At 50.3% G+C, this 11,513-nt stretch overlaps 1 protein-coding gene across 1 annotated transcript in view; it reads left to right on the top strand.

Moving 5' to 3' along the window:
* Positions 1-11,367, top strand: part of LOC104511382 (AT-rich interactive domain-containing protein 3B-like) — a 29,202-nt gene extending 17,835 nt beyond the window's left edge. The window contains 6 exon segments of the mRNA XM_010153976.1: positions 5,422-5,605; positions 6,797-7,056; positions 7,274-7,531; positions 10,285-10,377; positions 11,056-11,116; positions 11,118-11,367. Coding sequence (XP_010152278.1) covers positions 5,422-5,605; positions 6,797-7,056; positions 7,274-7,531; positions 10,285-10,377; positions 11,056-11,116; positions 11,118-11,208 — 947 coding nt within the window. The 3' untranslated portion in view covers positions 11,209-11,367.
* The last annotated feature ends 146 nt before the right edge of the window (positions 11,368-11,513 follow it).

Here is an 11,513-nt window from a genome sequence, read left to right as displayed (position 1 = left end):
CTCCGTTTCAGCAGCCGAAATCTGATAAGGGGCTGCTGTCAGCCTCGCTTATTGAGGAGGGAAGCAGAAACTGATGGTGTTTCAAGGGGTACAGATAAGTGGGCCTCCTGTCAAATAGAGCATGATTAATTACCCTCTGTCCCGGCTCCTGCTTTAGTAGGAGTGTCTAATGGTCTGCAGGCTTGTGGATCAGGTGGTGACATTCCTGTTGGGAGGTGAGAATGCCCGCTGTGGGAATGCCATGCATGGGCAGGGAGGAAGAGGGGAGTTTTCCTTTCTGTATACCTTTTGCTTTTTATTTTTACTCTGAGTGCTTGGGATACTCAAACCAAATCAACAAATAAAACTTTTGTGCAAAGTAGCTGGGGTGGCTGGACAGACAACTTTGTGTGAAGCCAGCTGGGCTTTGTCCTGGGAGAGGAGTTCAAGCAAACCGGGAACGGAGACGGTGCAGGGTTCAAGTTGATTTGCCCCTGTCCTGCACTGCTGATCTGTTGTTGAACTGAATTTTACCTCTGTTTAGCCTGGGAGAGTGGGGAGGTCATTTATACCAAGTAACTGTGGTGTCTCCCTTCAAAGAAACATGAAGATCAGTTTAAGATTCAATTCAAAATTATTTTTAATCACTGTGGACTTCCTCAGTCTCCCGGGGGAAACCTGTTCCTTTTCGACTGCCTGATCCTGTTTCTCTTCTGAACACAGAGTGGAATCTGGAAGGAGCAGCTCTTTCCTTACCTGTACAAGTTATGGCTTAAAAATGCCCCTCTGTGCTTATTTTTCACTCCAGAGCATCTTTTGTTACACTGTGAATGTTGTTCTGTAGAATAAATGTTTGGGATTATCACCTCCTTTGTTCCTTACTAAAAAATGGACACTTCTGGAAGTAAATTGGATAGGAAGAAAAATGGGAGGTGACTAAAGAAGTAACTGCTCCAGGCTGGGTGTAATTAACTGCTCTTTGTCTCTTGCATGCAGGACAAGTCATGGCTTAGACTGCCGGTGGTGGGGAACTCCCTGCAGTGGGCATGGCTCAGCACGAGGAGGAGGAGAGAGTGGCTCATGGCAGGGCTCGTGGAGGACTTGCAGAGCCAAGCAAACCCCTGCAAAATGAGAGGGGACTTAGTTTCTGTGATTTGGTTAAGAACAGTCTTAGGGGCCCTTTAACATCAGTTTGCATCTTCAGAATTAGGTGTAACTCTGAGGTGTGGCTAAAACAGGATGAAGAGCAGGAAAAAGCCCATGCTGGGCAGCCGTGCTTGGGTGGGTGAAGAAGATGATGGTCCAAAGCTTAGGGTCCCTGTCAATGGACAGGAGGGCTGAACCCCATCATGGAGCGAGTGGCGATTGGAGGAGCAGAGCCTGCATGTGCTGATGGCTCTGCCAGCACCCCCAGATACTGGTTCATTGCCAGTAGATGTAAAAACAGCTGTTCAAAGATTATCTGGGGTTTACAGCTTCCTCAGACCCTTCTTGAAGAGCTCTTGAAGGATGAAAATCACGCAGTTGCTCCTTCTGCCTCTCTAGCATAGGGGATGTCCAAGCCTATCCTTATAAGCCCTTTAGGCTTCTGTTACGTCTGCTGGAAACAGAAGAGGCTTTGGAATGGGGTGAAATGGCTTGGCAGAGGCGGCTGCTTATTTCCTTTGAAGGACAGAGACGTTTATAGCTACCGTTGAGGCTTCCTCCAAGGAAACTCTTTATCTGAGAAATGTGAATTACAGTTAGTTTTCCCTTCAGAAACCAGGAGCCTATGACTATGGGATGATTCTTCCTTCTCCGTCCAGTGTCATTCTTGGGCTTTTTGTCCTCTTCATAGCCCTTCTAGTTAGCCAAGGAGAAGGTAGGGTGTCTGGAGTCTTACAGCCTCTTACTCTTAGGCCATACTCCCACCCTTGGGCCTTCGATAGCAGGAGTTTGCCTGCCCTAGAGCTCATCTTCCTGAGGGCTCCAATGCTCATCAACTGTGCATCATCCCTTTTCCAGTGGAAACAGACTCCTTGCTGCTCCCTCCTTTGGCTGATTCCTTGCAGGAATGTCCCATCTTGTGTGGCTGGGGTTATACTAAAAGGAAAAAAAGGTACTTTACCAAGAAAACCAGAAGGGGAGCAAGTCATCTTCCTTGCCTTCTCCTCGAGTCAAGCGAGGCTGTGACTCTTCACGAGCACAGTATATGCGGTATTTCTGAGAGCCTTAAAAGTACAGTAAATTGAGTTTGCCGTCAAAAGGCAACAAGTCTTATGCTGTGCCCCTGGCTGCTGACCTTTCCCTCTGGAATTCTCCCCTCTGACCTCCGGATCATTAATCCTGATGCTGCCAGATGACAGTAATCCATCATGGCCCCTGACAAGCCTTGCAGCCGCCTGTGAAAGGATCCGCTCGGCTTCAGCAACCAATCGTCCCATGATACTCGTTTTTCAGCCTTTCCTGTTTGAGCGCTGCGGGCTTCCAATAAAGACTTTATCGCCTTGCTTTTCCTCGGCGAGGGGCTGGGGGAGGAGAGGGCTCCGAGCACAGCCTTTCCATGCTTCTCCTTTGCAGTCGGCTGCTCTAAGCGTGCAGAGTGGGTGAGGAGTACAGTTAATTTGCCGGGTCCCAAACTCGAATCACTCTTCGCTAGCTCTGGGAGATGTTACTTTGAGTGGTACTGTGAGAGTGTGCAGGAGGAAAATGATTGCATCTCCATGCTCAAGTGGTAGAAGGGTGGAAGTAGTTTTGTCCCTGCCGTAAAATTTCTCAGCCTGTATAAGCAAACCTGGGGGAGGGGATGGGGAACTATAGGTTTTAGTTTATAAAACTGCTAATTAAATTTCAGGGCACTTTGGTCTGTGGGTCGTGTTTAAAAGCAAACTTCAGGAAGGGAAGGTGTCGGAGGGGTAGTAGCGTGCAGCGGGGAGGTGGGATCCAGTCGCTCTTTCTGCCCCAGCCAGGGGCAGGCTCTCTGCAAATACATTTAAGCTTTTATTTCCCACTGATGCGGATAATGCTTGTCCCTTTCACAGGAACATTTGGATCAATCTACTGGTGTACCTTTTCAGATGCTGAGATGGGAGAGTCTGGAGAAGAGTAAAACTGTTCAGGATAAATGCAGTATATTTAAAAAGTAGATGTTTCCTTATATTTCTGTATTAGTGGCTTATTTGCTTGAGGAGCCTTATCCATGACCCTTCCCTTTCACTCTCCATCTGGTCACTGTCTAAGGAGAGCTGGATGAAAGCCCCTTCTGGATAAGTTAATGCTATTCCCTAAATTGGATTGGGGCAGAGTGGGTGGCTGTGAGGAGCGTGGGGTTGCTGGAGGAGTAGGGGAAGAGGGTCTGGATCCTGCTCCAGTGGGGCAGAGGCTTTGCTGGCAACGTGAGGACCCTTAGTGCACCCTAGCTTTCCTTGCTGCTGAGGCAGAAATGTTAATGGAGAGGCATTTTGGGGTGAAAAAACACCCACCTCTCCTTCCTGGAGACCTCTGAGCTAAATATTTCCCCGCTTTTCATTAGAAGTGGGCTGGGTGTGACTCTGGTTACTGCGGCTCAGCTGATGAATGATAACTTCAGGCTGGTAACTTGATCACGGCCAGCCCTCTGTGTGTCTGAAATGACGCTGTTAGCGTGCTCGTAATCTTTGCAATAACGCGCTGAGACAAAATGGTGGCGGAGGAAGAAACAAAGCAAGTGGAGGACTGCGTTTACACAGCCCGGCCTTTTGGGAGGGACCGGCTCCTGGCTTGGGGCAGCTGGCTGGGGTGGATGGAGCCACAGGGCGTTTAAACAGCTTGGAAACGTCTCTATCTCTGCTCCCTGAGGGAACTGTCGTCTGTGAAATGCAGGAAGAGGATCTGATGCAGTTTGTGAAATTACGGCTTTGTGGACTTTTCTGTTGTGGACAGGGAAGGGGTTGTTTAGACAAGGCAAGGAAAGGAGGATGTGATAGATATAAAATGACAAGCACACAGACCCAAGCCTGATCAGGTTGCTCTTTATGTTTTCTTACAGTTTAGGAGTTAGAAACTTGGTGAAATTGAAGGCGGCCCTTTTAAAGCTGAGAAAGTTTACTTTTTCTATCCAATATCCCATTAACCTGTGGGAATTGGTACCGTGAGCTAATGCATAACAGGCCTCAAAAGGAAGAGAGGGGAAAAAAAATTACACTTACATGTATAATGAGGACATCTGCAGAGCCGAGCTGAACTCCTTTTCACTAAACAGAATAAAACCCATTTATAAGGGCCATAAACTGCTGTGCTTCGGGGCATTAACCGAGTCACTGGCTGACGAGCAGCGGCAGAAGTCTCCCCCGTGGGTTGGGTATTCCGTAATTGTCCATTACAGTGCTTCGCAGCCTTTCCTGTAAAGGTTGGTGCTGACCGTCGTGGCACACAGGATACTGACCTCAGATGGACGGCTCTTTGATCCAGGACAGTATTTCCTATGCAGAATAAAAGGTTTGCTACATCAGCGTTTTTCCCCCTCTTCCTCTCCTTGCCCAAATCTCATTAGTTTGACCTTTTCAAACCCTTTTCTCAGCCCTGTTAGCCCACAAGATGACAGAACTGAACAGAAAGCACAGAGCTGTTTCCTTGTCTGTCCTTGCAAGGATAGAGCAGGACCCTGTTTTGGGATCTGAAAGGTGGTTGGATGCCTGGCGCTGGCTGTGCGGTGTCTGCAACCAGACGGGCTGATGCTCGTTCTGCTACTCGTCTGTTCACCTCCATCAACGTGGTTTCTCTAGTTGTCTCGCCACACGCTGCTGCCAGGGTGCACCTGTGGCCTCACCGGTGTGTCATGGGGAGCGTGTTCAGGAAAAGAGAGTGGGAGCGGGGAACGTGCTGTGTGAGAGCAGAAGCCGTAGCAAAACGTTAACGCACGTGCTTGTGAGGGAGGATGGAGGTAAATGTATGTGGGGGAGGGAGGTGCTCTCAAGTGTCACGTACCCTTTTCTGTCCCCTTTTCTGTTGCTGTTCCCAAGCAATACAGGCTAGCAAATCCTGAGGAGCGAGGGAGCTGAATCCCAATGTACGAGTCACTCGAGTTGCGTGGCTGCTCAGCTCCTTCCTGAGCAATACAGATTTTTATCTGAGATTGCCCTGGCAGCTCATAAAAAACAATTCCTCCGTGCTGCTCCCTCACCCCTAGGATTGAATAGTCCCTACTTCCCCTCTTTCTATTTTAGAAGTTGCTCGTAGCTGCAGGTTATTATTTGTCTGATAATTGCCTTTGCCTACAGGAAAGGATTTTTCACAAAAAGGACATGCCATGTAGCTACACTTCTCTGACTTATTTACTCACCCATTGAGAGGCCTCAAGTCAGGCTACAAATAGAGTTGCCTGAATTTCCTATTAGTAGGAAGATCAATAGCCCCAACCTGCTGGTTTTCTTGGCCTCATTTTCTCTCTGACTCCATGTTTCCTTCCCTGCTGTTTCCTTGCAGGAACTCCCATCAATCGAATCCCCATCATGGCAAAGCAGATCCTGGATCTCTACATGCTCTACAAGCTGGTGACTGAGAAAGGAGGGCTGGTGGAAATCATCAACAAGAAGATCTGGCGAGAGATCACCAAAGGCCTTAATCTGCCCACCTCCATCACTAGTGCCGCGTTCACACTTCGCACCCAGTAAGTCCGGGGGGTCTGAGCGTGGCCCTGAGTGCAGAGCGGGGACTGGGGAGTGCAAAGCAGGGCCTGGGGTGGAAAAATTGGAAGAGTAAATTCTATTCTGGCTGTGGAGGAGCTGGTAAATTGCTTTATTTCTCTCTCACCCAAGGACTGCAATTTTTCCTTTCTGTTCCTTCTCTTGTCCTGAACTCGTTCCCCTTCCATCCCTACAATCCCAGCACCTTGCTCGCCGTGCTATGTGCCTCTCTCCATCCTGTTGCCTTTTTTGCCTCTTCAGGGCTTAAACTCCTCAGGGTAAGGCGGGTCTTGCTTTGTCTCTGAAGAGCACTTGGCACAGTGAGGAGGGAGAGAGGCAGGCCTCCTGATTTGGAGACATCAAGTATGAACTTGATCATTTAATGCCTGTTATGACTAATCAGTTGTGAAAACTTGCATTTAGCACCTACTTACTTACAATCCACTACAAGGATTGCTTTTCTGACCTGCAGTACCTCACGTTGATTAGGCAAGCAAAACAAAAAGGGAAGTAGTAGAATGAGCAGAGGGAAAAGAATGGTGAAAGTAAACCTACTGTAAAATTGAAGCAACAGGGCGAAGCTGTGTTGAGTAACTTGAGCATGGAAGGCTGGGTTTTCGGAATCCACACCCAGCTCTTACGCAGCCTTGGTTTTCATGCAAGTTGTCATAGCCCCTGATTCCCAGAGAGGGAAGCTCCTTGCCATTTCTACAGCCTTTGGCATGAACAGGCTGTCTCACGCAAACCTGCGCGTGGCACGTGCGAACGATACGAATGACTTGGACAAAGGGTAATTCCTCCAACTTCCTTCCTTGCGTTAAGTGTTACAGTCCAAGATCTTAATTCTTGTCATTCTAGATGGTATCTCAGTTGTAAAGGAATTCTGGATTATTCTTTTTTGCACATGTGGGTGTAGTAGTATGTAACTATGTACTTGCCTCTAAAGAAACTTTGAGTTTACTCAGTGTTTGAGAGCGCTGTGCTTGACACGTAAACTGCTCAATGCTTATCAAACCAGGTGCAGCAGCGGTCATGATACGCAGACAAAGGCTCCAGCTCTGCAGGGGACCTCAGTCTGAAAGTCCTCCTGAATGCAGTGCTTGGTGCTGCAGCCTGTAATTTCACGTTCTCTCGAGATACCTACTTGAGCTTCCCTGTGCTCGCCTCTCTCCTAGGTATATGAAGTACCTATATGCCTACGAATGCGAGAAGAAATCCCTTAGCTCTCCTGCTGAGCTGCAGGCTGCAATCGATGGCAACAGGCGAGAAGGCAGGCGGCCCAGCTACAGCTCCTCTTTGTTCAGCTACTCGCCCACCGCCACGGGGCCTCCTTCCCTACTGTCTCCCCCAAAGATCCGCTTCCCCATCATTGGTGTCGCGCCAGGCAGTGGGACCAGCAATCCTCGGGTGTCTCCAGCAGCTGCTGTCAGAAAAGGTCAGCTACTTCTACCTGCGGTGGAGAGGGTGGCCAGGTTAAGAGGTACAGGCGCTGAAATAATTTCCATTTTGCCCACCCAGAGTAGTTTGGACTTGAGAGCAGCGGGACATGGGTGGCTTAGGGTTTGCAGAATGTTGTGCCTGCAGTTTAAACTTTTGCATACTTGCTTTAGGGAGGGCTGGAGGAGGGACGAAGTGACTCTCTCCTTTTCTAGGTGACGGTGTGCCCTTGACTGTGTCTATGCCAAATCGTATTGCTGTGCCAGTGACCTTGGCTAGCCAGCAGGCAACCGTGGCAGCAAGAACAGCCACCCTGGAGCAGCTGAGGGAGAGGCTGGAGTCAGGAGAGCCTCCGGAGAAGAAGGTCTCGCGGATGACAGAGGAGGAGCAGCGGCTTGTCCAGCAGGCTCTTCAGCGCAACCTGTTCAGCATGGCGCGGCAGATCCCCATGAAGATCAAAATCAATGGCAAGGGTAAGCAGCACCTCTGGATACATGGAAGGTCTTTGCAGACTGCAGCGGGGAGGGTATCAAACACCTCTTCACACACAGGCTTGATTATCTCTCTGGGTACCAGGCAGAGGTCGCCATCGAGAAGCTGTTAAAATGGAGTAACTGCAAAGCCAAACTGTAGCAGCGTTCTGTTAGGTTTCACTTGCTGCTGCTGGCTTGTTCTGTTTTGCTGATGCGTAATCCGGCCCAAGTTCAGAAATGCCCTCGCTGTGTTCAGAACATGCTGCATCTAAGCTGATAAAACTCACTTGACCCATATAAGAAGACCCTCACTCTGAGCTCGTGGACCCCCACGTTGATCGCAGTGAGACAGCTTCAGGACTCGAGCGTTCCGTCTCCCTAGAGCTTACGCTGTGGGCAGTTACCCGTTTTGGCTGATGCTAGCTCAGGTGTCCTCGCAGCAGTGCTCTGCTGCCTGCTGTACGTGTGTTCCTTCCCTCCTGGGAAGCACGTGGGACTGGCTGAAATCGCTTTGGCTCACACACCTGGCTCCCTCATCTTTAATGCCTGGTGTGTAGTTCGGATCAGAGTGTGGTTCAGCCTCACCAGGGACGGTTCTGTCATTCTGCAGTCCATTAGGTGACTTTTGGAGGGGATGCCCATCATGTGCCAGATGCTCAGATTTCCCCTGCCCTGCTCTTATCTGAGCCTCATGCCAGCATTGTGCTGCAGGGAATTATTTTCCATCCTTTCCCAGTCAGGAACCCTTTTAATTGATCGTGGAGGTAACAGCTTTTTCCCTATGGGTAGCAGGCTGCAGCAGAGATGCCCAGCTTTTAGGAATCCTTCATTAGGTGTGATGAGGAGGCCACAAAGATCTCTGTGTCTGCAGGGGGGCGATGCATCCCAGGGCTTTTAGCAAGTCAGGTGATTTCTACCAACATCTGCTGTGACCCTACGCACAGCCTCCAGGCAAAGAACTCCTGGCAAGGCTGGGTTAGAAGGTCACGTATAAGCAGCATTCATGGCCTGGGAAATGCACTCCTGAAATGGTTTGTAAAAGGGGAGTCACCCTGTAAAGGTCACGTTGTCAGAATCAATACGGTTATATAGTGGCTTCAAAAGCTGATTAAGTGCTGCAGCTCCCTTACCTGTCCTGGGGGCTGCACTTCCCTGGAGAGCAAAACCTCAGAAAATTTCACTCCCAACAGCTGCTTCCTCCAAACCTTTTGATCCATTAAAATTAAAGGTCTCAGACCCCCTATTAACTGCACGTTTGGGTGTAGGCACAAGGCCAGGCAAGTTTGGCACGGCTTAGACGAAGGGGGAGAGTTGCTGTTGAGGCCTTTGCTAGCAATGCTGGTAAATGCCTTATTGAGACCCTTTGCCAGAAAAATATGTATGGCAAAGGGTCATGGCAGGCTCCCCTTTGAAGCAGTAGCAGCTTGCTGCTCCAATGGGATTTGGACTTCGTGGTTCCCGACAACTGTGTATCCACCTGCATTGTAAAAACAAGGTGATAGGGTGAGTAAAAGGGAATACAAACTTTATCAAGTAATGTTCGTTCCCTCTCATGGTTGGTTTTTTTTTCCTCTCCACTCAGAACTTCCTAAATGAAAATGCCAGGAACAATTTTGGTCTCCACAAATAGTAACAGGCTGAGCCCTGAGGACTCAGTTCCTACTATTCCCAATTTGTAGGTGACTATGGACAAGTCTGTCCTGGCTTTCATGGCCTGATTTTTTTTCCCAATTGCAAAATAAGAATAATACTGCGCTTTGTGAAGTGCTTTTCGGAGTTGTTTTTGAGCAGCTCTGCATGAGCTTATCATAGCTCGCTAGCAACTTGTAGGTTAAATGTTAACAGTGTCCTTAGCATTCTTTAAAGGGACAGTGGACTTCTGCCCCAGCAGACTTGAAAGGAGCTAAAACCCTTGGATTTTACGTGCAGTGTGGGGGCCCGAGCAGCCTGTCTGCATAATCTCTCTGTTTTAATACCCCAGTGCCCCAAAACCAACATGGGGAGGGCTGGTAACCACGATACGGCTGTGCAAACTGTAAGCATGCATTCATGAGCACGCAGACCAGGCTCGCAGTTACGGCTCGCTTAGGTTGGGGCTTCAGAAGTGCCTGGCAGAGTTTGGTGTTCAGCTCCCTTTAATGAGTGCGAATAGAAACGCTGCTCTGTATTGGCACTTCCGGAGCTGCCCATCTTGGCTCCGAACGGGCTCTTTGGGCTGAGGACGGAGAAAATAACCTGGATTTGACACAGGCTATAGGGGCAGCTGAGCGTACGGTGTTCCTGGGGTTGAGTCCTTGGTGCTGGGAGTAGTCCCCTCCCTCCAGCGGCCGCTGGAGCCGCTGCAGCGTGAGCTTTGCAGAGAGAGAAGCACCAGCTCCTCCAGAAGCTGCCACCTCTCAGCGCAGGTGGAGAGGACTGTGCACGTGCCGCCAGTTTGCTGCGAACACGGCCGCGATCCAGCCAATTTAAACACGGTCTTGTCCCATGAGCTGGCAGACTTTTCCGTGGAGGGGAAGTTCATTGTGTCAGCTGGGAGGAGATTTACACATTGCTGGTGGAATCCCAGCCCTCAGTCACCCACACTGAAGCACTTAAACACCTTTGTAGACTTTGTAGGACCAGAAGCAGACATCGTGTGGGGATTTCCTCTGCAAAGAGACAGAAGGAGGGCTGTGTACACCTAGGATCAGCTCTGGGTGGTGCAGGTAACAGGGTAGTTACTCTCTAACTCTGCATCTCTTCTTTCTTGAAAGACGACAAACCGGACGCGGCGGCGCTGAATTTGTCACCGAACGGCATTGGGAGCATTAACATGTCGGTGGAGATTAACGGCACAATTTATGCTGGTGAGAAAGAGCCGCTCCCGGGGATCGGGCGGGAGGCGGGCTGGTGGTGCAGAGTGGGACGTGGGGAGGGTGGCGTGCTCTTTGCCACAGCACGCCATGGACAACCCCAGCAAGTTCAGTAGGAGGTGATTGCTTTTCTCCTTCTTTGGTGCCCGGCACTTCAAGGCTAATTACCCTTTCCTTGAGGAGGTGGTGGTGGTTAGAAACCCCTTCCCTTGGGTTTTAAAAATACTATAGAAGTGTTAGCAGAAAGTTAGCAGTTTTCTCCTCCTGAGGAGTGGCTTTACTCAGCTTTTCCTCCGGCATCTCTGGGGGACACAAATTGCTCTTGTCCCCTGTGCTCTGCTGTAGGGGACTGACATTCAGGGGACGTCCTTGGGCACAGCCTGGCACTGCGGTGCAGTATGTACCACAGGAGGTTGCTTCTCTCCTCCAGAGGTGTTGAGGCCATCAGTCCTCTGTGAGAGAGGCTGCCGGAGCGAGTCCCCAGGATCCCTCCTTATGTCCTGGTCACGGAGCCTCTGGTCTGTCTTCAAGCCTGCGTGATTTACACCAAGCCCCTTTCCGTTAGGCTGAGGACTTTGGGCTTGGGTAGACTTTGCACTGTACCCGATCCTTCCCAGCCGTGCCACCCTGCAGTCCCAGTAACCCTTCTCTTCGCCTCTCTGTGCCCTGCAGGAGTGCTTTTTGCCCAGAAGCCAGTCGTCCATCTCATTGCCGGCTCCAGCACCCAAAGTTCGCAGCAGCAGCAGCAGCTCCCACTGCTCTCCCAGCCCTACCTCATCCCGGGGAACCCCCAGCGCAGAGCCCTCCACCAGCTGGTCTCTCTGATGGACGGCCGAGCCTGCTGTCTCACACTGGCCCCCAGCAGCTCTTCCTCTCCGCTCTTGGCAGGGAGCGAGCCGGGAAGGAGTCGCACAGATTACCTCATCTCAAGGAACCTCCTTTTGTGGTTGGCCAACGGCAAGATGATGATGATGCTGAAACCTTTCCATGCCAGCGAGTTTTTCTTCATCATCTGTTTGTCCAGCCTCTTTCTTTGTTCTCCCCTTTCTTCCTCCCCTTCTGGTTTTTTGTTTTCTTCCTCCTCCTCCCAGGGTGTGCTGTGTTCCTGTTGGGGGGTGGGGCATGGAGGG

Source organism: Eurypyga helias, unplaced genomic scaffold, assembly GCF_000690775.1.
Source record: "Eurypyga helias isolate BGI_N326 unplaced genomic scaffold, ASM69077v1 scaffold14646, whole genome shotgun sequence".
In the NCBI taxonomy this organism is placed as follows: Eukaryota; Metazoa; Chordata; class Aves; order Eurypygiformes; family Eurypygidae; genus Eurypyga; species Eurypyga helias.
Note: the sequence above shows the minus strand (reverse complement) of the source record. Positions and strands in the feature narration are given on the sequence as shown.